Below are 27,702 nucleotides of genomic sequence, written 5' to 3'. Positions count from 1 at the left end.
ATAGTGAAGTGTGCAGTGGAAGAGGTGGCTAGCCTTTCAAATGCTCCTGCAAAAAGGTGCTGTCAGACTCCCATGCACCAGGGGAGGAGGCATACTGAAGTCCAGGGGACTGGGAGGTTTACTTACAGCAGGTAGTTCCTGGCTTATGTGAACCTGTTGCTGGTCCCAGGTATCGACCAGACAGCCACTGGAACGTCTTAAGTGTGCCAGTGAAACATCATCCAGCTTCCAATCTCTAAACCAGTCCCTGTCAGGCTCCCTTGCACCAGGGAGGAGGCATACTAAAGTCCATGGGAGTCCGGATGGGTTTGCCTCAGGGTAGTTACCCCTCAATCAAGCCTGCTGTCTATTTTGATAGTTGTGTAAGGACAGCCATTAAAAAATGCTTATAGATATACTTTTTGAAGTTTTGCTAACCTTTGGTAACTCCGCTTCAAAACTTCCAATTATGCTTTTCTTGCCATAGGACTTCTCCTTCGTTGTGAAGCTCTCACTTGAGTAGCAGACGCTCCTGGCTATAACCGCCACGTCACTACAGGTCAAGTGAAGCCCCAACCAAGAGGCATGTGGAACGCCAGTATTGGCGCCAAGCGGAACATAAGTGCCTGATAGCGCCCTATAGCACCAGAGCTCGTCTTCATATAGAGCTTCTAGCACCAGCCTACTAGTGGCTGACGCCAGTCTCTCTTTAGCTCAGCGCCTGTCTCTTCTAAGAACGTACTGTTGTTCTTTTTTGAGCTCAGTTTCCAGTTGAACGCCTCTTCAAGTGACTGACTCTAGTCTCTGATCATCGGGTGTCCTCCTTCAGTATTGGACTCCCTCCTTTGAGTACCATACAACCGCTCCCAGGCGGTTTGTCTTTTTCAGCCTGTTCCACCTTCGCCTAGAGTTCCAGGTGGGCCAAGTTGCTCCCTTTTGTGACGTCGGTTAGTGTCTCAAAGCAATGTCTTTTGCAGACGGACTTTTGTGTATGAATTTATGAGCTTGTTGAAGAAGACTGTCACCTCTACAGGGAGTTGGAAGTCTGACTTTGGTTTGGTATTATTATTTTAAGTGGGGGGAGCAAGACAATTGTTTTTGTCCTTCCCCTCCTTCTGATGCTTGGAGGGAAATAGTCCTTCTGGTTGAAGTTCTTGTCAAGATTTTGAAGTAAGGTCTTTCTTGACTCACATCAGGAGCAGGGGCTAAAAGATAGAGTCTCTCAAGTGTTGCCAAGGGACATCGCCAGTAGCTACTTTCAGACAGCATATATCCTCGGTTTTTCCCTTTGGTATTGTGGATATCTTCCACCTGAGCTATTCTTTTATTGAAACTTTCTTGGGCTCCAGGCAGAAGGAAGTGCCATGAACCCTCTCTCTAGTGCAGCTCATTCCCGAGCGCCTGATCATCTTCAGAGCTCTGACTCCAGCTTTGTAACCTGGCGCCGAAGTCGTCACTTTGGTGCCTGACTCTTTCTAAGCCCTACTAGGCTCCCATTGTCACTGGTGAGCACCTAGTTCCTCTTTTTTTTTTTGTCTTTATTTATTTGTGCTCTATATTTATTTATTTACAAGTTTGTTCACTAGTCCTGCAGAGACCAACCACAGTCCTGTCATCCATTCTCCAGGGCAATTAATTGGGTGGAGTTCCTGAAGATGTAGGATACTTCATTTCATGTCCACATACAAACTCCGAAAGATATCTCGGACCCTTCCTACGAGACAGGGTCTTTCAGTGCAGGAATTTAGGCTTCGACATCTACGGCATAAGACTTCTCTCAAGTCCTCACTCTGCTTACTGTTGTCTATCTTTCTGACCATGAACTTCAGCCTGTCCCTCAAGACCAATAGGGACAAAGAATCATAATCGGACTCCGCTGTTTTTTCCCCAAGACCTGGTTATCATTAGACTTATGGTGGTATCTGTCCGAATTTAGACTTTTGGGAGAAGTCCCTCATCATGAGACTAGTCTTAGACTGCTTCTCACCCCTTGCTCTAGTAGAGGGAGCCCGCTCGGAGAACCGGAAAATTTCTCGGAAGTGTCCCCGGGGGAATGAACCTTCACAAGTATGCCAGAGAGTTGAGAGCCATTCGCTTAAGACTTCAGTTCTTCTTGACCATCGCTCACTCCCAGACTGCAGTATTCCTTTTAACAAGATCACAGTCCTTACTTTTTTGCATTAGCTCTTGCCACCAAGTGTTAAGAATGTTTTTCTGAGGACGATAAATCAAGTTGTTCACAACACGCCCTAGATTGAAACTGGAGCTGTGTACTGGGCTAGTCTCCTTCCATTCCCCCCCACCGGCATCCGGTGGGGTTGGGTCTCCCGCCAGTTATATCAGCGTTCCAATACTCTTGAGTGGACCTTGAATCCCTTGAACTGTTGGATTACGTGCCTCTGTGGGGTAGGCCGATCTTGACTGCCTGCCTCCTTAAAGGAATCTTCTAGTTTGGGCAACAGACACCGTACTGCAAGATCATTTCAACCTGGATCTCAAAGCTCTTCCACCGTTCGACATGGTTAAGGAACGGCTGAGGTTTCTCAGGCTTGTCAGAACGTTACCTTATTCCTCGTAGCACTGTTCTGAACCATAATTTATGGTTCCCGAATTGCTACGGTTGATTGGTGGACTCTTCCAAGAATCCTTCCACTACTCGTCTCTTCTTGAACAACCTCACTTCAAGAGACACCAGATGGTGGTACGCTCTTACACGGACAGACTTTTGGGCTGTCCGGGTGCTTGTCAGGAAGGAGGTGCTTTTTTCAGAGGTGCTACAAGAGACATTTGAAAGATGCAAATGTCCTCTTCTAGCTCAGTCTACCAATCTTAAGTGAATGATGTTTAGAATTGGGTGTCTCAGACTATTAAGTTTCTTCTGAGACACTTATGACTCAATGGCAGCATTGCCTTTTTTATCGTAGAGGATAGAGAATCTCTAATGTTCCTCTTTTTAGGGGCATCGAGCTATGTCTAGTTTGTTCATTTACCCTGGGGGTTTTTAACCGAGAACGAGGACCCTACCATGACCTGGACCCGTTCTCTCCCTCTCAGAACTTAATGGAAGAGAAAACGGCCTTGACGGCCGGGGACAGTACTCCGGGCTCCCAGGAGCACCCTCCAGCCCGAGCCTTTACCTCATCTGACTCCCAGCTTGCTTGGCACCAACTCTTCCCCAAGCTCCTAGAGTGTCCTCCAGCTCCCAACTGATTAGTTACCGAAGGCCCAGCTCAGCTGGCACCATTTACATCCTGGCACCAGCTTCCGGTTGTCTGGCGCCAAATCTCCCCACATGCTTGGCTCTGGGGAAGAGTAGGAACCTCTCTTTGATGTTGGAATTTTCAGGTATTACCTAATTAGGATTGGAAGCTAAGGGGGCCATTCTTAACCTATAGTGTTCTGACAAGGACCCTTATTTCGCCCTCTAAGAACGCATTGATCTTCGTGTATAGACTTGGTTTATGAGACCATTCTTAGTTCAGGAGAGCAGCAGGCCTACTTTTAAGTGAAAGCTAAAGATGTCAGAACAACGTCTGCCTCATTAGCCTTCATGCTTATATGCCCCTTACGTCCATCCTACAATCGACCCACTGGAAGTGTAATCGATTTTTGCTTCTCACCTTTTCAGAAAAGTTTAAACTGTGTTGAAATATTTTTTGCAGTACTTTGTGGTTACTAGTAACTGGCTTGGCATCGCGGAATGAAGCATAGGTTTTTCTCTTACAGTCTCTTCACCTTAGCCGAGTTTTGTGAGAGCTAGGAGGCACAATGTACCTGGAGCACCCACCACTCAGTGGATGGGTCGTGGTCTTTATTTCAGTGCAGGCAACAGTGTTATCTCGTTGTTTTATTTTGGTATTGCACCCAGGACAAGGGCGCTTTTTGAAGTTTTGCTAGCCTTCGGTTAACTCCTTCGCTGCAAAACTTCCATTTATGCTTTGCTAGCCATTGGACTTCTCTACAAAGCTCCCATGTACAGTAAGTAGCAGATGCTCCTGGCTATACCGTCACATCGCTGCAGGTTAAGTTAAGCACCAACCAGAGGCAGTTTTCTACTGCAGGTTCTCTTAACTAATAAGGAACAACAAGCATAGTTTTCAGTGCTAGCAACTTTTTTTATTTCAGATTCATTACATGTCTTAATGTTTTGGAGTAGAGTATGTCCATGTATCCCACCTGTCAATGTTGGAATCAGGTATGTAATTACTTGGTAAGTTACTTACATAAAAATGACATTTTTACGACATTTTTACTATACTTACCAAGTAATTACATGATCGGAGCCTTCCTGCCTCCCCTCCGATGGACATATAGCATAAACAGAATGAGATTGTCTGCTAAGTCATTCCTGGTATTCCTGTTAGTGGGCAGGACCAGTCATCTGCAATGAACTTTGAAGTGTTACCCGCGAATTTTTGAATTTAAGCTGCCATGCAAGAGGAAACTATAGCTATGCAATTACTTGGTAAGTATATATAAAACTTTATTTTATCATAAAAATGTAATTTTTAGACAAACTCCAGTACAGTCTTCCAACTTCATACTTTCTTGGCATTGAATTTTTAAGATCTTTCAGAAGAATATCTAATAAATTAAAAATCCCAAAACCAGGCAGTTGTGCTATTGAATGCAAAACCTCTAATTGTTTAACCCTTTAACGCCGAAGCCCTATTTACAAAAACGTCCTGGTATGTCGGCAAGGCTCGTGAGTTAGCGCCGAAGCGGAAAAAAGTTTTTTCAAAAAATCACAGCACGCTTTAGTTTTTAAGATTAAGAGTTCATTTTTGGCTCATTTTTTTTTGTCATTGCCTGAAGTGTAGTATGCAACCATCAGAAATGAAAAAATATTATCATATATAAATATTGGAGTATATGACAGAAATAAAAAAAAACTTGTATATAAATTGTATACAAATCGCTGTAAGCAAAACGGTTAAAGCTAATGAGTTAATTTTTTTAGTTGTATTTTACACTAAATTGCGATGATTTTGGTATACAGGTAGTCGTCGACTTACGACCTATGCGACTTACGACTGACCGACTTTACGACGGCTACGACAATATAATAATATATAATATTTAATTTTATATATTTTGCTAAAATACGCCGAGCGCTAAACGATACTTTTTCCCGCTACCGGCAGCGCAGCTCATATCCGAGAGATACTCAGCTGCAGCATTTTGTGTTTGTGTCGTTCAAAAATGGTAAAAGATTCATATTTTTGTAATGTATTTTGTATTTCTATTTTTTGCAAATAAATGTAATAACAAATTACCAGATTTGATGGCTTATAATACGATGTCTGCATAGGACGACCCCAATTTCAGCAGGACACTGAGGAAAAAAAATAAGGTTTCCTAGCCTATGCTCATATAATTTTGGTAAGTAAAACTGTATAGTATTAGGTTATCATATGCGTATTGTTTCTTTACCAACAGAATCAACAAAAACATTAATAAAGAAGTTATTTACCATATTTATATTTATCAAAATATGTATTATACAATCAGCCATTTACTACGATCGAATGTTTCGCCTCTGCTGAAAGCTACCTCAGGTTTACCAACAGATCGCAACACATTCATTTGTAAACATTGTTTCTTACCGCCAGAATCAACAAAAACATTAATAAAGATGTTACCTACAGTAATATATGTTATATATATCCATTATATATTATAAAAGTATGCAATCAAGGGGTAAATTCAATAAATAAAAATGTTTCTATATGTAACGCTCGAGTCTCTAGTGAGCAATTGAACAAAGCCATGTTATTATTCTTAAAAGAGAATGCTAGCACGAGTTACTAAGTATCAACTCAACGAAGCCTTGTTATTATGCCTAAAGAGAATGGTAGCAGGAATTGTCAACCACCAATTGATCAAGCCATGTTGTTATGCGTAAAGAGAATGTTACAGGAATTGCCAACTACCAACTGAACAAGCCTTGTTATCCGTAAAAGCTCTCTAGATAATCACCAATAGGTGGCAGCACACGATACTGTTTATATCTATAAATGTGGAATGCGGCGATCCGCTGTAGACGCATTTATAATGATATTAACATTTTAATGAAAATATCGATAATAACAACGAGATATTGATTATAATACTAGCAGTAGTAATTGCGGTGATGGTAAGTGTGATAATGATAAATAATTATAATAAACTTTGTTTTTAATAGGTTATTAGGATAACACCGAATTTTACACTAGGCTACAACATGTAATGACGTTTCATGTATAATTTCGCCAAAATTTTAAATTTGAGCCTACATTATGTACATAGAAGCAGGGGATTTTTAGCCATTTTTTTTTTGTTAAAAAGTGCATCTTATACTGCCACAATACGGTATGTATTTAATTCAAACCTATAAATAAACAAAAGTAAATAATACGCTATACGTAGCCGATTGGCAATGCAAATGGCGGATAAAAAATGTAAACAGACCAGACAGATGGTTTGAATGCCTACAATAAAAATGTTAAATACAGTAATAAAAGTAAGTATTAATCAAGGAGTTCAAGCATGATAAGATTTCATATGCTAAACATAAAAATAGGTACTATACATGCACATTTTTGGATAATATAAAATGTATATGTAGGCTAGTCATACTTAGGAGATATGATGGATAATATACTGTAGGTACAGAATACATGTACATATGTGGTTGGTCGACTTACGACGAGATCGACTTCCGACTGCTCTGTCAGAACCTAATGCCGTCGTAAGTCGACGACTACCTGTATAACAAATTTTAAAACGATCAAAGCAACACAGAGAAAATATTATCACAAATGATGCATGAATTCATACGCATGACATAAAAAATTTTTTTTCAAAAATTCACCATAAATCGAAATATTGTGCTTAGAGACTTCCCATTTGTTGAAAAATGAAGCTAATTGATTGAATATTACTAGACTGTAAGTGTTTTAGCTATTAATTGCAGTTTTGACCATTTCGTCGAGTTAAAGATTGACCGAAAGTCAAATTTTTTCTATTTATCGTGATTTATATGGAAATATTTCAAAACTGATAAAAGCTAAAACCATGAGTTATTTTTTGTTGTATTCTACATGAAATGCATATTTTCATATATAAAACTTTATGTAATGACTAATATAAAATGGTGCAAATATTACGACAACGACAAAAGAATTTCTGAGATGTTCGGCCGAGTTACCGCAAGAGGCGTAAGGAAAATGTCTTTTAAAAATTCACCATAAATCGAAATATTGTGCTAGAGACTTCCAATTTATTGCAAAAATGAAGTTAAACGATTGAATATTACTAGAATGTAAGAGTTTTAGCTACAATTGCGTTTTTACCATTTCGGTCTAGTTAAAGTTGACCGAAGGTTGAAATTTTGCAGTTATCGTGATTTCTGTGAAAATATTTCAAAACTGATAAAAGCTACAACCATGAGCTATTTTTCTGTTGTATTCTACATGAAATTGCACACATTTTCATATATAAAAGTTTATGTGTAACGACTAATGTAAAACGATGCAAACATTACGACAACATGATGAAAGAATTTCTGAGATGTTCGCCAAGTTATCAGCAGACGTAAGGAAAAAATTTTTTTCAGAAATTCACCATAAATTGAAATATTAGAGAGACTGTAGTTTGTTGCAAAATGAAGGTACATGATTGAATATTACTAGAATGTGGCGTTTTAGCTTATAATTGCATTTTTACCATTTCGGTCGTGAGTTAAAGTTGACCGGTTGAAATTTGGCAGTTATCGTGATTTATATGAAAATATTTCAAACTGATAAAAGCTACAACTATGAGTTATTTTCTGTTGTATTCTACATGAAATTGCGCATATTTCCATATATAAAACTTTATGTAATGACTAATATAAAACAGTGCAAACATTACGATAACGTGATTTAAAGAATTTCTGCCGGACGTAAGGAAAAAGTTTTTTCAAAATTCACCATAAATCGAAATATTGTGCTAGAGACTTCCAATTGGTTGCAAAATGAAGGTAAATGATTGAATATTACTAGATCGTAAGAGTTTTAGCTTAAAATTCGTTTTTGACCATTTCTGTTGAGTCAAAGTTGACCGAAGGTTGAAATTTTGGCAGTTATCGTGGTTTATATGAAAATATTTCCAAACTGATAAAAGCTACAACCAAGAGTTGTATTTTTGCTGTATTATACATGAATTTGCGCACATTTTCATATATAAAACTTTATGTAACGGCTAATATAGAACAGTGCAAAAATTACGACAAAATGACAAAGAATTTATGAAATTTCCGGCTGAGTTACCGCCCTGCGTAAGAAAAAGTTTTTTAAAAATTCACCAGAAATCGAAATATTCTGCTAGAGACTTCAATTTGTTGCAAAATGAAGGTACATGATTGATTATTACTAGAATGTAAGAGTTTTAGCTTACAATTGCGTTTTTACCATTTCTGTTGAGTCAAAGTTGACCGGTTGAAATTTTTGTAGTCGAACATTTACGGTACGTCCACTCGGCACCCAACAGACAATTTTAGTCGACGTATGATACGTCCAATAGGCGTTTAAGGGTTAATTTAATCTTTGTGGAAGTAGAAATTTGTTTTCATTGAAGAAATCTGATCAGTTACATAGCAATTATCATCGTAAAATATTTTGTATTTGGTACAGGAGTTACTCAAGGAGATATTCAGGTAACTGGGACAGAAGAAGAAGATCCCGGAGTTGGTCCCGATCTTCTCGTTATAGCAGGGGTCATAGGTCTAGATCCCCTGGCTGGAGAAATTCTAGAAGATCAAGATCATCATCAAGGAGGCCTGTAAGACCTAGGAGATTGGTATGTATAACTAGTGAATTATTTGAATTTCTTTTCGTGCACTGGCTTGCTTTCATGCATGTATTGGAGGCTCACAGTAGTATCAAATAAACCTAAGTTTATTATGTTAATACAATACCATGATAAACCTAAGTTTACAGTACCATAATAAACCTGAGTTTATTATGTTAATACAGTACCATGGAGAAGCTTCTCAGTAATCCCTAGCTTTGGGAAGAAAAATTTAGGAGTCGAAAGTGACACTGAAATATTACCAAGTATTCAGAATCCACCTGTTTGGCACAAGGTTGGTTACTGACTATCCCTGGAATTCAATCTCATATATCACTTGCTACACCATTTAGTGATCTTGCCTATTGTACTATTTTACAGTAATACCTTCAGTCATTTTACTAGTTGGTTCTGATGTCTAGCATGTAGAATACTTCACTGACAAACACGCTGTCAAATAACTCCTGTGCCATTCATGTTTAAAAACTTACCTTGGGAGGAGAATAAGCACATATCCTGAAATACTCAAGTTATAAAGATTATAATAGCTTCAAGGTTGTTGAGGCTAATGCAGTACTAAAATCAGCTTGAATAAGTTTGAAAGAATATGGTACTCATTGGTGATAGGCAATATTGCTTGTCTTTTGCCTAAATCTTATATTCCATTCCATTCCAATTGTTATATTGAGACCAGCTTCATTTTCATAGAAATTTGGATTTTACTCAACATGTTAATTACTCAGTTTATTCCTTTATTTGAATTTGATCTTGTTGATGTATTCTAATTTGTTTTCAAGCACTTAATGGCTGAAAGTGCTCCAAGGCAAACTTGACTGAGTATGAGACCAGGTTTAGGGAATGAATTAGGCCATAAAACCAATCAGGGGCTTGGCTTTATAGTTAATTCATTCATTGGATAAGTTTTTTTCATACTTATGGTCAGGTTTGCCTTGGATATTGATTGTTAGGCCTAATGCATCACAAGTATGTGATTGCTTCCTGTATGTATACCAGCTGTCATGAAGCAAGTATTCAAATTTTAAATTTATAGAATAAGAGTTTAAGTTAAACTTTCCTGCAAGGTTAGTGGAATGGTAGAAGTTCCCCTGTAATGATTGCATATGCAGTCATCAGTACAAAAAAGAAAGTAATTAAAGTAAGAGTACAATAAAGTAGTACAATTCAGCTTTTAAAATGCCAACAAAATCAGTTTGTTAGCTTGAAATATAACATTCCACAGATCAGTCAGAGAACTGTAGCTAAGCTTAACGTTGTTCAATAAGAGAGGGGTACACCAGGATCAAGATATTACCCACCAAATATATATGTGGAAACTGCATTTTGTGTAATAGAATATACTGTAATTATTTTTGTTTTTAATTTAAAATCACAATCCCGTTGAGTTGAGAATTTCAGCAGCTCTGTTGTCTCATTAAACAGTTTTTACAAAATCAGTTCACTCTCTTATGTGGTCTGGATCTCTTGTACCCATCTCCCTGCTAATTAATTAATTAAAAAGTTATATATGGAAAAAATATTTTGTTTGTATGCATAGCTCTCTTCTCTGGGGATGCATAGTTAGACTATGCCTTGCAAGATATTTCAAGTTGGTGTGACCGAACCTGTTCACATGGAGTAAGGCTATTTTATGATAATGGGACTGTAAGAACACACTACCATTATTCATATGTTTTTCCATTTTTTTTTTTTGTTTATTGTCCTTACTTTCGTCTATTTTTTGAGGCAGCTTGTAATGTACATTATGGTTTCGTCATGAGCCGATCAACAGGACATTAATATACAGTATATGGAGTTGTATTATATCTAATAGTAGAATTTAGTAGAAAGATTATTCTTGCTCCAACTTTCTTGAATGTGGTAACTAAGATCTGGCTCCATTTCTTACAAATACCATGAATTATGTGGAAAATATAATTGATGAAGCTTTGGCAGTAATCTCAACTTACAGACAGCTAGGGGTCTGCCCCCTCATAATAAGTAACAAAATCTGTCAAATATTGGCATACAGCCTACGCAATAGAGTACCTTGGAGCAACTTGCTTTGCTTAAATTCCATATCAGATATTTAATAGGTAACTAGTATTTTGTGATTTTCTTTTAATTTAAAGTATTAATTTACAAACATTCAATTTCAGAGAAATAAGGTGCAAAATTAATTGCTTCCAAAATATACAGTATTGTAGAGTTTAGCCTTACAAAAACTTACCTGATTGCAGTAGTTCTGCATACTTATATTCACAAGATATGTAAGATACACAAAAATCATACAGTATAAAAAGAAGACAGTAAACAATTTTGTGTCTCTTGTTTTAATGTGGGTTGAGAAACACATTCCACATGCTATCTCTCTCTCTCTCTCTCTCTCTCTCTCTCTCTCTCTCTCTCTCTCCTCTCTCTCTCTGGTACAATATTTATATTTACATTAGTGTGCTGTAGTACCTAATGCAGTACAGTGTTTATTATTATTATTATTATTTAGAAGTGAACCAAATTCATATGGAATAAGCCCACAGGGGCCATTGACTTGAAATTGAGGTTTCCAGAGAATATGGTGTTCATTAGAAAGAAGTAATAGAGGGTAATAGAATGAAGTAATAGAGGGTAATAGGAAATGCAGAAAGAAGAGAGAGAGAGAGTTTATTGGAAAGCATGTGTACAGAACTTGTTTCCACCAAATTTCCATCTTGTCACAAAAGAAAAGAAAAATAATTTAATAAATAAATAGATAAAAATGTAAGTAAAATACGAAAATTATTTTGGGATAATAATGCATTGCATCTTCACTTGAACTTTTGAGGTTCCAATTGCACTACATCCTCAGGGAGACTTCCACAGTCCAATGATGTGAGGAATAAAGGACCTCTGGAACTGACTAGTTTGACAGCAAGGCACGTTTACTGCATAATGGTGCTGCTGTTCAGCAAATTGGCTGCTTTCAGCAGGATGAGAGAATTAGGGATCAATTGTGAATGTGAAAAAAAAGATCTATGAAAATGCGTCTCTTGAAAAGTTGACAAACCAGACCATCCATTTATTTATGGTTAAGTCAAATGCTAAGAAACAAGAAACCTACCACCACAAACCTCTGTCTAAAGATGTAAAGAGACAAATGAGATTGAGAGATAAAGGGATAATGTAGTGATACATATAGTTTTCAGTCTGCCTGTGTTCTTATGTGTATGTATGTACAAGTATGAATCATGGCAAGGTAAACTATGTGCTTGAAGTACATCCCCCCCCCTCTCTCTCTCTCTCTCTCTCTCTCTCTCTCTCTCTCTGACTATATTGAACAGCAAGTGTGTAATTTTTCCCTAAGGATGAGTGTGTGTATTTAACACACTTGACAGACCTCAAAATATGTATATGTAGCACTGCATTACTGTGGTAATTAATACTACAGTATATGGCATTAAATGAATGTCAATGAAAACACTGTAAGAGAGTGAGAGCGACAGACGGGGGGAGGGGAGACATTTTAGTCTAGGTCAGAACTGCCAAATTTCACTGGTATGTAATAGTAACCAGTGATGTTTCACACTAATTGGTGTGGAGGCGGTAGGCAAGACCATTGCACTTTTAACCATGAGTCTTAGAATTTTATAGTGCATGCTTACACAATGAAACCAAGAAGCATGACCTTGTAAGAACGTCCTTGTTTTGTTCCTGTAAGGAACTGTTTTTATACCTTTGAATAACAATTTCATGTTGTACACCTACAGTGCAATTATAATTCTTTCAACCACTGATCATAGAATTGCAGAGCATGTGCTCACACAGCGAAACAAAATCACACAAAAAATTCACATGAGAAATTGTTTTTATACATTTGATCAACAATGATTTGCAGTAGTGTGATTGCCTGTTCTGAAATACAAGTACAGTCATATAAGCATGCATTGCCAAACCTCTCAGAATTTCTGAGAACCTGATTGCCAAATGAACGAACAATGACATTCGGTTCTAAAAAATTAAAAGAAAATTTAACACGGCAGGATACACTACATATGTAACTATATTGTACTTGAACAACCAAAAACTCTAAAGCACATTTTGAGGGGCGGGTTACAACACATCTGGTAAGTAAAAAAATCTGTTAAGTTTGGGTCCATTTAGTTTTGGTTCCAGTTAGGAATATGGATTCTTATTTGTGTGAATAGCTGCCTCTACTGCTATTAGTAATTTATTGAGGTATTAAGTATGTATATTGGAGGGTCTGTGTTTTAATTTTTGTAATTATTCACAGGAGGATGAGGATAGACTTAAACAAGTTGAAGAAAGGCGGGTAATTTATGTTGGTCGCATTACTGAAGGTACAACAAAAGCAGAGCTCCGTCGGCGATTCCAAAAGTTTGGTACCATATTGGATATCAGTGTACATTTCAGGGAACGTGGGTAAGTAGTATGTGGTGTGATAACTGGAGTAAAGTTACATACATAGATTAGTTTGATCTAATACATCAGTAGCAGAAGAAGGCACTACACATCAAAATGAGGCTGACTGAATGAACAAGTACATGACTGAAAAGTAAAGAGCAGCCTATCACAATAATTGGAAAAACGGTGATAAATGTAGGAAGTGACTGACTTTGTAGAGTCCTACTGAGAGTCGATCCCTTCCCTAGGGCCAGTTGAGTGTGAGCTTTCAGTTTGGCGCGACAATCTGTTGGTATGGAGTGTAGCTGTAAGATAGATAGTGATGTGTGAGACTACCATGAAAATGAAGATATTAGCTAATGCATGTCACTACATAGTGGAAGGCTACTTTAGCACACAAAAGTGAGTCTAGGGACCAAATTTAAACTGCAATAATTGTAAGATTTATCTACACACCCAGTAGAGCCAACACAACAGTAACGAAAAGAACGCGAGGGTAATGGTTCATCTCGACTGCACTTGTTATCAGTTATATAATTTTCACCAGCAAATAAGAAATGATTAGCTAAATACAACAAACCACTAACGTGAAGCTGCATTTCAATCCAGCTAACAAATATGCTCACTGTATTAGACCTAACAGATTGCAGCCTAACAAAGCAAAGAAAGGCAGCCAAACACTATTAGCAAGCTAAACAATCACTATAAACAATGTGTACAGTGAAACAGATGGTAATATTTGATGATTACTTAATTATTGTACATTAAAGTAGCTACACTACAAAACCTCAAGCACATGAGCAAAAAATTATTGATGATGAGAAGGGAAGTGATTAGCATCAATTAACAGAGACTACAAGTTGAATTTAAATTTAAAACTACCTTAGTATAGGTAACAACTTGCTACCAGCAAGGTAGATACAAGAAGTGAGGTGCTCACTGAGCTGGAACCAATCGTCCTTGCATGTGCATGCTAGTCAGCACACGAACATTCTTATGGTTTGGGAATGGTATGCTTAGCATTTTTAGTAGACCACAAAATGGGGTGCTGAGTATATGATGGGTTTCTGTATTGAAACAGTTTTTATAGAGAAAGTTAATGTAGGCTTCAAGAAATTTCACAGTCCAGTTATAGAACAAGAAAGAATACAAGACATCACCACAATTTCACGCTATTACTACTAATAACAATAATAACAGTAACTCAAAATTAGAAAATATCATTGTTCAGACAGATCCAACCATCATTCGTATTTGGAGTGTCCGTAAGTGTGAGCTGGAATGGCCATTGAATCTTGGTAACAAGGTAGTTAACTTGGAGAGGGAAGAGAGAGGGCACTCTGCACTTGCCACTTCATTTTTTCTTTGAGAGAGGATGCTTTTGCTTTCTCCTCCCTGTGCACTTTTTGAATTTTGGCTGAGTAGCTTGCTAAGATTCCCTTTTACCTCTTTGCCTTTCCCTTTTACTTAATGCTTTGCCTTAATTGTATACCTTTATTTTTCTGTACTGGTGTTGGGAGTCGTGGGGACATGGTTGCTTCATATATTCCGTATCAGTAGACCCACATATTTTATACTAGCTGTAAGGGAAGGGAATATGTGTTCCCTATCTTGTGGTAAATGTGCTTCTTGGATTTCACTCCACTAGGAAAAGTATGGTAAGAGAGGAGGAAGGCTAGGAAGATTGCAGAATTCATTGGCAGTTATCACCCTGCCGGTGACACCACTAAATCCTTTCGGCTTCTTGCCACTGGCTACCATGCCTTTTCTTCCTTCACCTGCTTCATCCCTTCCTTGTTGGGGGGCTGTGGTTCTAAATCACCCATGACTTACAAGCCTATTCATCCTTTATCTGAGGCTGAGCAAGCTAACATAGAATTATTGTATTTTGACTACTACTGGAAAATCAGGCCCAGTTTGAATATTCACAGTAATCAGTCTCTTGCTGCCTTCCTGGACTCACCAGCAGGAATACAGAATGACCAACCAACTGCTGAAGTGTCTGCTGCTGCTGTAGCAAGTTTGGTTTCTTCCCCTTTGCTGTAGTTAATCCTCTAGTGGCTGTGGAGATGTCTGTAGAAAAGCAAGTTGATGTTGTGACTTCTCCCATTCCAGTTTCTACCACCTCTCCATTGTGCAAGATGACTGAAGAGTTCTGACAAGTTGGAGAGAAAAAGAAATGTTTTGCCATTCTTTCTCTTCCTTGTTCCCATACTCTGTTCCTTGACATAAGAAGGGGAAGTCCAAGGGCAGTCAGAAATCAGTGTGAACTTTTCCTGATCGTTCTTCCTTGTGGCAAAAGAGCAGAGGTGCCAGTTCACTGTTTGGTGATCGTCTTACCTCCAGCAGGGCTAGCACTATGGCACATGCCCACTTGGACATGAGGACTGCCTCCTCACCCTCCTACTGTGTGCTTCTTGGGCTCACATGAGGACAGCATTGCACAACCTCTCAGTCCCCCAACCCTGGGTCTGGTCTGTGGACCAGTTGAGGGTGAGCAACCTGTTTGCCTTGCCCTTTGCAGTCTCCTGGCTAAGCAAGAGCTCTTCCTCGTCCATCTTTCAGGGGACATAGAGAGGACCTTGCACCCTTTCCTTGCTTGCTCACTGATGGGCATCAGGGTCAAGGTCTGAATTCTGCTGGGACCCAAGACCTGTAGGTTCCTGTCTGCCTTCTCTGCCGAAAGGCTCTGTTGGTACTGGATGGTATCAGGAATGAGAGATGGAGTATAAGGGTTGGTGTGGCCGTGTCTGCTCTGGGAGGAGGAGTAAATTTGACCTCTGGGGGTCCTGAGGGACCCCTCCCCTGGAACCCCTTGAGGCCATGCTAGAGCAGTGTCTTCAACTTGCAACCTGCCCCTGATTTCTTACTACAGAGCTGTACTTGGCATGACTCTGTAGGCTGTAGGCAAAACTGTTGGTCAGGTTGCCTTCATCATTGTAAGCTCATGGAGTTTGCTTACCCCCAGAAGATTGTGCAAAATTGTTCTCTTGCGTCTTACACCTAGTGGAGATGTACACATTAGAGGATGCAGGGCCTTCTCCCCAGTAGTTGGATGCATCTCCCCCTTGAGAAATGCCATTAGGAGGGCTTCTCCAATGCTGCAGCTTGTCTCATGGCTAGACCTGTGGAGAACTCAGACTATGCCACAACAGGTCTTACATCCTCAGACAAGAGAGGGACATACTTTAGGTTGGTGTCAGGAGGGAAGGCCATCACCTACTTGGCACACCAAGTATCCAACCAGTGTCCAAACTTGGTTCTTTGAAGGAAAGAGTATTATCTCCTCTCCTTTTTCTCCTACCAGGTGTCCCAGGATAGTAGCCATTCATCATGGAATAGTTCAGTGTTGGGTTAGTGTATGTACTTTCCTTCAGGAAAATAATAATAATAATAATACTTTATTTCCAATATTTACATTGGGTATTCATAAAATATAAAATCACAATTAGTAAAATCATCTTACAATTACTCAAAATATATGTTACCTTATACATAGAAAAGTTTGTTAATCAACAAATCGACTAAAACTTCAGTAATTAAAATTCATTAATTAAAAGAATGTCATAAATTTAGAAAGTATTTACGTAAAATGTAGTGAGTAAAAATTATTCATCTTGAATATTAAAATACATTATCATAAACCACATAAGCTGTGTTTAAAAGAAGTCATGTACAAATAGTATCAAAATAACACAGTAGAACAAAAGCATACCTGATTATAAAGGACTAAGGATGTCCTAATTTGTAAATAAAAGCACACTTATCCATAGGATTATCTAAAACTAAGTGCAATATCTATAAAAGTACAGTAGTGCCTTCAAGCACTTTTAATATGACCATTAAGCATAACGTTCAGAAAACTCACACTAATCGGAACCATTTGGAATTATTTTCTTCAAGTGTTCATTAAAAGCAGTGAGAGAGGATTTATGTTTAATTGTGGCAGGTACTTTATTGTATAATGCTGGGCCTCGAATACTAAGCTGGCGGAGCCTATCTGTTTTCGCCCTTTCTATATACAGATTTTTCCTGCTGTCGAGTAGAAACCCCCATTAACTGTATGTACTGTTGGAAAATTATATAACCATTCAGGAGTCATTTTCGTATTGTTTTGAATACCAGATTGCAGACATCTATGGTATACTTGTCTTTTATCTTTAACCATTCTAATGTTTTGAGGTAAGGGATATGTGGTCATGTTTTTCACATTACCAACAGCCACCGGGGCGGTAAAGTTTTGAAGTTTTTGAACTCTTTTCATTTGTGTGGAGCTAGTTACTCCCCAGATTCTTAAACAGTAGTTGATTATACTCATAGCCAGCGACTGAACAACTATTTTACGTGTAGAAGTATCAAATGAGTCTTTTACTCTATTCAAATAAATTAAAGTACCCATCACTTTCTTATAAATTTCATCTATATGCGTTTCAAACGTCATATATCTGTCAAAATAAACCCCAAGATTTTTACAGCTTTATGGATTTGATCATATTTCCATTAAAAACTATTTTGCACATTGTCTCCAATTTCTGATATATATTGTGGGAACCTATTAAAATGAATTGTGTTTTTCTCACTAAGAAGCAAACCATTAGTTAAGAAGTATTTGGCCTTCTTTAGTATGTGTTCTGCCCTATTAATTAGATCGTCTATTTCATTTACATTTTCCTTGATTAAGATCTGGGTGTCACGTCATGTGTTGGAAGACGAGACAGCCGGTAGTGATTTTACCAGATCATTGACATATGTTACAAAGAGTATTAAGAATAGAGCCCTGGGGTACACCAAACTCTACAATTTTGAGACGACACAATTTGACCCATTCTAACTGACTGGGACCTGTTATGTAAATAATTCATAAACCAGAGTGGATCTATATTCAGTGTTGTGCATTTATCAGATAATATATTGTGATTCACGCTGTCGAAAGGCTTTTGAGAGGTCAGTAAAGGAGCAGTGAAACTTTTTATTATCCATGTTATTATAAATCTTATCTGATATTTTTAATAGAGCCGTTTCAGTTGATAATTTTGGTCTGAAGCCGTGTTGACTTTGTGAGATTAGACCATTTGTCTCTAGAAAATCAGTTAATTGAATGGCAGTTATTTTTTCCAGAACTTTTGATAATATTGGTAGCAAAGATATAGGATGATAATTAGAGACATCATCCATATCACCACTCTTAAAGACAGGGATTATGTGGGGATTTTTCCATAAGTCCGGATACTGTTTAGTGGCTATGGATGTGTTAATTATAACTGTAAGGTAAAATGCAATAATGTATAACCCATCTCTAATGAAACGCAAGCTAATCCCATTCGGATCCAAAGGCATTTGTGTTTTAAGATTTTTATAATTAAAATGACAGTATTACAATCAACAGGAGTAGGCTTAAAACTATCTAATTCTCTAACTGGAATATTATGTACTGATTCAGTAGAAATATTACATTTCTAATTTCCTCTTGGGTTTTCTCGAAAGTTTTCCCGACCTGAAAAAAATCATTGAATTTTTCAGCCTTAGAGAGTACATCAGTTACTGCTGGCAATGGCATAGAGCTCCTATCTGTTTGTTGTCCGTTAAATAGCATATTTTTTGTTATTTTCCAAGTAGCAGAAACATTGCCTTTAGCTTTCTGGTATTCGCTTTTTGTAATACTGCTTACGGTTTCAGCTAACTTTGAATTTACTCTCTTCTTCAGGTCTTTATGTTTTTCTCTCAGAGAGATGTTAAAAGTTTGATTTTTAACTCACTTTTCAGTCTGTCTCTTTCTTTCATGTCCCGCTTTATTTCATCTGTTATCCAGGGCAGGGGACGAACTATTTTTTCGTTACAACCGGAGCACAAATGTTTAGGCAAGAAGTAAAGACGTCGTTTAAGATTGCAACTTGGGTGTTTACATTGTCAGTATTTAAAATACCATTTAACATGTTTACATTATTCGAGAGGAGATCACAAAGAAAATCTGAGAATAATTTTGTAAACATCTAAAAGTTTTTAAAATAGGTTTCTTTTTGGCTTACTTAATATTCAAATGAGTTAAGATTGTCTCGTGATCTGCCACCAAGCTTGGCATAATATCAATATTTGTTATCATATGTTTAGCATTTGTTATTACGAGATCAATTAAAGTCGCTGATGTATGAGTAATTCTAGTAGGTTTGTTTACTATCTGATCGAATTTAGCTTTTTTAATTAGTTTATACAATTTATTCTCGGTCTTTAGCAGATCATCATTAAAATCCCCATAAATAAATATATGCTTATTTTGTAAAATAATTTCTTTAAAAATATCGGAAATATAATCTAAAGAGGTTGTGTGTGCTTTGGGATGGCGATAGATACATCCACAATAACAGAAGGAAACTTGCGATATTGGATCGAGCCACTTGTCTTCTACACCTCACATTTTTCGATCGTTAAATTAATTTTGGTGACTTGCAAATAGTTTCTGACAAATATACAGACCCCACCCCGACCTTGATCCTGATGGTAGACATCATACAGGGGAATATTTATAAATCGTCTCTTATATTAATGTATAACCATGTTTCGCTAACACACAGAATATCAATGTTTTGTCTGCGTTTTAACATAAGTTCTATTTCAAGTTTATGACTCAACAAGGATTGGGCATTAATATGGACTACCGTTAACATATCACTGGTTGATCTTTGTTAGAGGACTCTCGGGACTCCCAGTTCACAGGTGCTTGAGTGTGTGCTTTCCTTGAGGAAAGGTAGAGGCCACTGTTGAGTTTTGTTGAAAGGACTCTCGGGACTCCCTATTCATTCGTGCAGCTCCCTTCAAATCCTTGCAGTGGGTGAAGGTACCTGTTGCTAAATCTTTGTATTCAATAAAGCCCTTGATGTCTGTTGTGTGGAAGCAGCCCCCAGTTCAGAAGCTCATGCAGGAGCAGCATTCATAATTTTCTAGAAAGGATGGCGAGCTTTCTCATACCTCCCTCTCTGGTCAATTCAAGAAAGGAGGGAGTTGTTGAGAGTGGCAGTCTCCTTCTTTCACTGACACAAGTGGGCCAGTTGCCTGTCATGCCATTGGGGAATCGGAGGAATGGGGAGCAAAGTCATAGGTCATGTTGCAGATACCATCATCCGTTGAAGGACATCCATCTCCCTTTTTATGACACCGATACAGTTCCCGACTTCTCTCCAGGTCTGTGGAAATATTAAGCCTTATTGGTGGGAATGGAAGCGACGACAGAGAAAGGCACAGTCGAAGTCATAGATTGTTACTCTCCAGGTTTTTATACCCACCTCTTCCTTGTAAAGAAGGCAACCAAGGAGTAGGAGACCAGTCTTTGACTTATCAGCACTGAATGAGTAGTGTTCAACAGACACAGGGTCATGATGAAGACTGCATGTTCAGTGTTAGGTTCCATCAGAGGTGACTTCATGCTTCCGATATGCTTTCAGGATCTGTCTTCAACAAAACAGTTTTCCAGTTCAAGGCTCCAAATTGGCTTGGTGGCTGCACCTCGGGTATATTCTTTGGTATTTGCCTCAGTCACTTACTGAACCCATTTGAAAGGTATTTGCATTCTCTGGTGCCAGGGTGATTGGTTAGCCCTGGCTTCTTCCAGGGAACACGTGTTTTTGTGGGACAGGGAGCTTTTTGTCTCATTCTGCAGATTTTGATCAACTGGCAGAAGTCCGATTCCCCAAGGAGCAGAAAAAGCACCTGGGTATGCTTTCAGATACGATAGCAATGAGAGCCCTCCCAGTGGGCTTCTGTCTGGGCAAACTGAGGGAGATGGTGCCGTTCCTGTCACTACAGGAACAACCTTTTTGGTTGTGGCAGGTTGTCCAAGGCCAACTGTTGCCATTAGAGAAGTTCGTTTCCCATGGGCAGAGCCACCTTGCTCACAGAACAGCCTGTAACTTAGCTGATAGATAATGCATCCCCCAGTGTCCTTTTTCTTTTAACAAGAGTGAAGCACACAGTTAAGCTCTTCTCTGAATCTATTATTACTTGGTAATAGCCAGAGTAAGGGTGCCCACAGACTTAGCCCTTGTGGTAGCTGTCATGATTCTTTGAAATGTTGTTCCTTCTAGAGTTCTTGCTCGTTTTCTCAGGGATCTCAGGCCCAGGGTCTTACTGCTCAGGTCAACTTTTCACCAAGCTGGTAGGAGGTTACAGGGGTCATTGCATCCTATGTTTGCAAAGGCATCCAGGAACATGGCATTTCCAGGTGTACACAACTTGCTTGTCTAGCAGAGACTACCCCCTCCAAAGAGGTAAGTTTCCATATAAGAAAGGCGATGATTATATCGCTGTAGGAACAGAACAAACTTTAGAAGTACTGTGTATTTTTCGTATGTATATAAACCAGAGCCTTTCATATAAGTTTTACCCACCTCAGCCACCATACTTTGTTCTTGCAGCTGAAGGAAAGACTAAAGTGGAGAGTTTGAAGTGAGTGAAAGGTGCTCCTCTTCCACTAGTTAACTACCTTGTTACCAAGATTCAGTGGTCGTTCCAGTTTGTGGTGAGGATTACTCTGTAAATGAAAGGTGCTGGTTTGTATACCTAGGAAAAATACCAATTGATTAAATCATCTGCTATGTTTTGAGAAAAGTGTTAAATCAAGAGCAGTGGGGATAGTATAGGGAGAAGATTTCTCTCTCCATCCACCCTCCTTACTACCAGCCTTTGGGGCCTAAAATCTTCCTCCCTATCAGATTCAGATTGGTGACCTGCTACAGAAAGGAGGAGAGAAAGAGGTTGTGTGTTTGGGTTGGCATGTGTCATGATGCCCAGGTGCCCCTTGTAAATAAACTGGAATCCCTTTTACCATGGATGCTTTGTGCCAGCTTTTTTTTTTCTTTTTTTTTTTTTTTTTTTTAATTGACCCATTGGTTCTGGAGAAGTCAAAAAGTGAAAATTTTTTGTCAGATACACATGCAAACAGACAATGAACCAAGTTGGATAAAAGTTGTCATTTGAACTTTCAACTTAGTAGCAAATGAAAATGTGTCAGTTGTACCTTATCAATTAATATGAATTATCAAGTGATATGAATTTATTGAAGTAAGAGATTGAGATTACTACTAATTACTTGATACATGTATGCACAAATTCACATTCTAACAAGTGAAGAAGCACACTTTTATGCACCCATTACCAGACATGATGTATACACAAATCTGCATTCTAACAGATGAACAAATGCTCACGAAATGAAGAAGTGCACATGTATGCACCCAGTACTACATGATGCATATGCAAAGTAATATTCTAACAGATGAACAAACACTAAAAGATATTTTTATTACCAGTTTTGACTAATTTGCACAGTTGGAAATTGAAATGGTTGTAATAAGTTGTTTAAGAGAAATGATTGTAATAAGTTGTTAAAAAGAAAATTTGTAGTTAACAGGTAGTAACATACTACCAAGCCGAACTTGATGCTCACACACAAACCAAAAACATGGGAGAGGAACTGAGGGTAACAACTTTATATGCATTATTACCAGTGCCCAAATATAATTTTAATGTTTAAACGCCGTACAGTACATTCTTATTAAAAAAAATACATCATTACGTATAATTTATCTTGTATTATCATTAAAAAGATATTAAGTTCTCTACTTGTTATGCTTTTGGATGTAGTATATGAATGTTGAATTATTGCTTGTTTTTAAAAGACAGACAAGAAAATAGAGAGTAAGTGATGGTAATAACTTGTGTTTTTTATATGTATTGTTGCTAGTGTTTAAACTTTCATTCTGTTTATTATCAATAATTAGTGCAGAATAATGTATATATTACTCTTCTTGATATAGGATATGTAGCAGTGAGGTCCGAGTTTTCCAAGTTTCCAAATTTCTTATTATTGATGTAGTTTAAAAAAAAACCTTAATTGGCTAGTCCTTAATTTTATTACCAGTATAGAAATACAACCAAGTAACACGTTTGACAGTGCAAAATCAGGCAAATAGAAAATTTAGGTGTTGTTTCAGCACTGTCCGTGGTTGGCAAATGCCAGACCAGTGCTTTTAATACAATTTGGGACTTTTTTCTTTTTAACCAAAATGCCATACCAGGAGAATTACTGATCCTGTGGGCTTCTAACTTGATGTAGAGTTTTGATGTTGGAAATTTTACTTAATTTTTTTTTTGTTTTGATGTTGGAAATTTTACTTAATTTTTTTTTGTTTTGATGTTGGAAATTTTACTTAATTTTTTTTATGTTTAAGTATAGTTTTTTCAAGCATATTTAGTGTATAAATGAGAAATGTATTATGTTAATAAAAAATATTTCATTGCAGTTATGTGGGCATTCTGTACTGATGAAAGTTTATGTTACAGGGATAATTATGGGTTTGTAACATACATGAACAAAGATGAGGCCTATAATGCTGTGGAGCATGGGAATGATGATCCTTCATACCCTCGTTATGATCTGTGCTTTGGAGGACGAAGGGCTTTTTGTAGGGTTCAATACTCAGATTTAGGTGAGATTAATGTGTTTATTTTTTAAATGTATTTTTATTATATCAGATTTACTGTATTACTGTGAAGTTGATGATTTCTCCATCTACTGCTGTCAAGTACAGTATGATTACTAGTGATAAGTGAGGAGACTGACTCAAAAATTAGTTGTCTTAGAATCCTTGGACCACAGAAAAGGTTATAGTAATCCCTACATTAAGATATCTTAAGAGTCCTTGGATCTTTGAGAAAAGGACACAGTACCTACTAGTTTTTTTCTCTAGTACAGTACCATATGGACAGTATCACTTTGGAAATATTGCACATAAATTGGTATACAAGTTACTAGCATGTAGTAAAATAGGTGAGAACTGACTGCCTAGTGTGTCTATAGGGAGTTTCTGCATGTAGTGAGCTTTGCGTGCACTCTGTACTTATGGCTCTGGCTCTTTTGCCTTTTCAAAATTTTTCTTACCCGTTTCCATATCTCTACCCTCCTAGGTGGCAAACTTGAGTTGTATCATGCTCCAATTTTCACCTAAAAGAACAGATCTTTTCAGCCATCCATAGAGTTGAGAATATCAGTCAGTACATGATACCAATATATGTAAATGTATCTTAGATCTTTTTCAAGGAAGCTCAACTTAGATCAGTTGGCTTCTTCAGCCTTACTATGATGAATTTACAATAACATTGTAAAATGAAATTTGTGTTAGCATTAGTTCAAAATCTGAATGACTTGCTTTTTGCAAGATTTGAAATTACTGTAAATCATGGGTTTCTTCAATGTCTCTAAACAGGCCTTTGAAAAGAGCAGAAGGATTGAGGTCTTTCATCACCAGTGTAAAGGCGTGGTTGCTGTTTTTTCCCATATTTAAAACTGTTTAATTAGGCTGGAGAGGCCAACTTGATCTGATCATGTTTGTAATTGCTTCCAGGGTTAAAAGATGTTTCTCTAGCGATACAAACCTTTGCCTTCATAAATGAAGTATTCCAGTGCATCACATGCTTTGTGTACTTGCAAAGAAAAGAGATTTTTGGGTAGGTCTCCTGCCTTTACCTATGTTGGCCTGTCTTGGCCAACGTGTTCCCAGCAGCGATCGCAGTCAAACATGTCTTGTGTGATAGGATACCCATTGTGCAGACATTGTGTTAAAATTGAATTGTTTTGATTGATAGCCATGTGCAGTTTTGTGTGTGTACTTGATTGGTTTTTAGTGGGGTTTTGTGTATGTTTCATTGTTTTTTGTCAGCTGTGTGTGTGTGTACCATGTGTTTGCCCCCTTTCTTCTTGGGATGGCTACCACGGATGTAGTGCCTTAGATTAATTGTTGGGCTAGCAAAGAGGCTTGTAGTAAGTTTTGTCACCTTTGGTGGTAGCAGAGCGGTGGTTAGTGTGGCAGAACTCTAGAACAGAGGTGTGGACGGTCGCAGCCCTCAAGGAAGGCTACAGACTCTACTTTTGGGGGGAAGAAAATACTTTTGGGAGGAAGAAAACTCCTCTGTCACTACAACCAATTCCATTGTATAAGACTGAGTTGACAAAGGGCAAGGCCTTTCAAGCAGAGGTAAGAACTATGCTTCAGGAGACAGTTTTGAGATGGTGGAGGAACAACCAATTCCATTGTATAAGACCGAGTTGACAAAGGGCAAGGCCCTTCAAGCAGAGGTAAGAACTATGCTTCAGGAGACAGTTTTGAGATGGTGGAGGAACAGTTGCTGGGGTTCTACAGCCTCCCCTTCCTGCTGGAGAAATCGTTAGGTGGATGGAGACTGGTTATAGACCTGTCGGTCCTGAAAGGCTTACTGCAGCAGTTGCCGTTTTGGATGGAAACAGTCTAGTAAAGTGTTAGCTTCTGTTGGAATTGTGTCGATTGGCAGCCAAGTGTATTCTTGTGTGTGATACTTGCTTGATTGGTTTTTAGTGGAGTTTTGTGTCTGTTTTCATTGTTTTTTTTGTCAGCCGTGTGTGTGTACACCATGTGTTTACCCCATTTCTTCTTGGGATGGTTACCATGGATGTAATGGCTAAGATTCATTGTTGGGCAGGCAAAGAGAAGGCTTATAATAAGTTTGTCACCTGTGGCAGTGCCAGAGCAATGTATAGTGTGGCAGAACTCCAGAACAGAGGAGTGGACGATCACAGTCCTCAAGGAAGGCTACAGACTCTCCTGCTTGTTTGGGGAGGGGAAGAAAACTCCCTCTGTCACTAAGGCCCTCCAAGCAGAGGTTAGAACTATGCTTCAGGAGACAGTTTTGAGGTGGTGAAGGAACAGTCGCTGGGGTTCTACAGCCTCCTCTTTCTGCTGGAGAAATCGTCAGGTGGCTGGAGACTGGTTATAGACCTGTCGACCCTGAAAGACTTACTGCAGCAGTCATTGTTTAGTTGGAAATGGCCTAGTAAATATTAGCTTCTGTCAAAAGGGGAGACCACATGGTCTCCATAGATCTGCAGGATACTACCTTCACATCCCAATCCATCACTTGTCAAGAAAATTTTTGTGGTTCATCAGCCAACAGACGACATACCAGTTCAAAGCCCTCTGCTTCGGTCTTGTGAGAGTTCTGCAGGTCTTCGCTCGGCTCTTCCTACCAGTGTCCAATTGGGCCCATTTGCAAGGAATACAACTGAGAAGGTACCTTGACGACTGGCTCATCCTCTTGTCATTGATCCTGAAGCAAGAGAAGGAAAGGGGCTATGTTGAGAACTGCTTGAAACTGTGAGTGACTGTGAATCTGGACCTGGTGAAAAAGCAAAAGACAAAGTATCTGGGGATGTGGTTAGACACTGTGCTAGTGAGAATCTTTACTACCCTGACAAGGATAGACAGTCTGTGAAAAGTGGCACAAGGATCCATGGTGGGTCAAAGCCTCTGGTGGTGACTGATGGGCCACATGCCAGCTTAGAACAATTCTGAATACAGTACCTCATAGGAGTTGGGTCCCCTGTACAGGGGTAGTGCTGTCAGTGCACTTTACATGATGCACTGCAAGTACAGACACTATCCTACAAAGGAACATTCATAGATACGAATAGACAGGGTTGCAAGTTAAAATTTTTTCAAAGTGCCTATTCTGCTAGTAAGAGTTTTTGCTAAGAACAGAACCTGTTCCTTAATTCCTTCCCTGATTATGCAGAGTATTCTCATGATAACTACCATGTATTCTTACAATCACAAGAATAAATGTTCATACACGTAAAGTACTCCTTTTTATTTCTGTCTTCCTACATTAACTCTGTGATGAATTCCCATCTATATTTAGCATGTATTTTTGTCAATAGATGACATCGTGCATTGTTCACTTTATGAACTTCCAATGTCATAGACGATACTCCTGCGAAACTCTCTCAAGTTTGTAAATTTCAAAGCATGGAAATACTAAATTTTGAATGTTGCATGCATTTTTTTAATGTTGCATGATTCTAAATTTTTTTTCTTTTTACCTTTCAAACACCCAAAGTAATTCTTATTAATACTGCATGATTTAAAAATACAGTGAAAATAGCATAATTAATGACCATGTTAACCCTTAAACGCCGAGCCTCTATTTACAAAACGTCTCCCATATGCTGGCGGCGTTCGGTGAGTTAGCGCCGAAGCGGAAAAAAAGTTTTTTTCAAAAAATCACAGCACGCTTAGTTTTTAAGATTAAGAGTTCATTTTTGGCTCCTTTGTTTTTTGTCATTGCCTGAAGTTTAGTATGCAACTTTTTTGTCATTGCCTGAAGTTTAGTATGCAACCATCAGAAATGAAAAAAAATATTATCATATATAAATATTGAAATATATGACAGCGCAAAAATTTTTCATATATAATGTTACAGTGAACCTAGCTACTTAGCGGTTCGGACTATCGTGGGATTCACGACTTTCATGATTTTTTCCATTACGTATGTATATTATATAAGAGAAAATATATAGCGGATTTTCTGGAAATTTCAAAAATAGTCGCGATATATGAAGACCCAAATATTTCATTAATTCCGTTTAATAATTATTAATATCTGCTAGTACTGTTGGTTCATTGCATTATGACATATAATTCAGTACAAAATGAAATT

General features: G+C 38.1%; 1 protein-coding gene across 1 annotated transcript in view; it reads left to right on the top strand.

Annotated features, from left to right (window-relative positions):
- Positions 1-27,702, top strand: part of LOC136851022 (uncharacterized) — an 87,730-nt gene that overhangs the window by 47,748 nt on the left and 12,280 nt on the right. Inside the window, exons 15-18 of the mRNA XM_067124996.1 lie at positions 4,105-4,174; positions 8,634-8,799; positions 13,055-13,203; positions 23,518-23,663. Coding sequence (XP_066981097.1) covers positions 4,105-4,174; positions 8,634-8,799; positions 13,055-13,203; positions 23,518-23,663 — 531 coding nt within the window. The remainder of the gene's footprint in view (positions 1-4,104; positions 4,175-8,633; positions 8,800-13,054; positions 13,204-23,517; positions 23,664-27,702) is intronic.

Source organism: Macrobrachium rosenbergii, chromosome 23, assembly GCF_040412425.1.
Source record: "Macrobrachium rosenbergii isolate ZJJX-2024 chromosome 23, ASM4041242v1, whole genome shotgun sequence".
Classification (NCBI taxonomy): Eukaryota; Metazoa; Arthropoda; class Malacostraca; order Decapoda; family Palaemonidae; genus Macrobrachium; species Macrobrachium rosenbergii.
The sequence above is the reverse complement of the archived record's forward strand: the minus strand, read 5'-3'. Positions and strand labels throughout refer to the sequence as shown.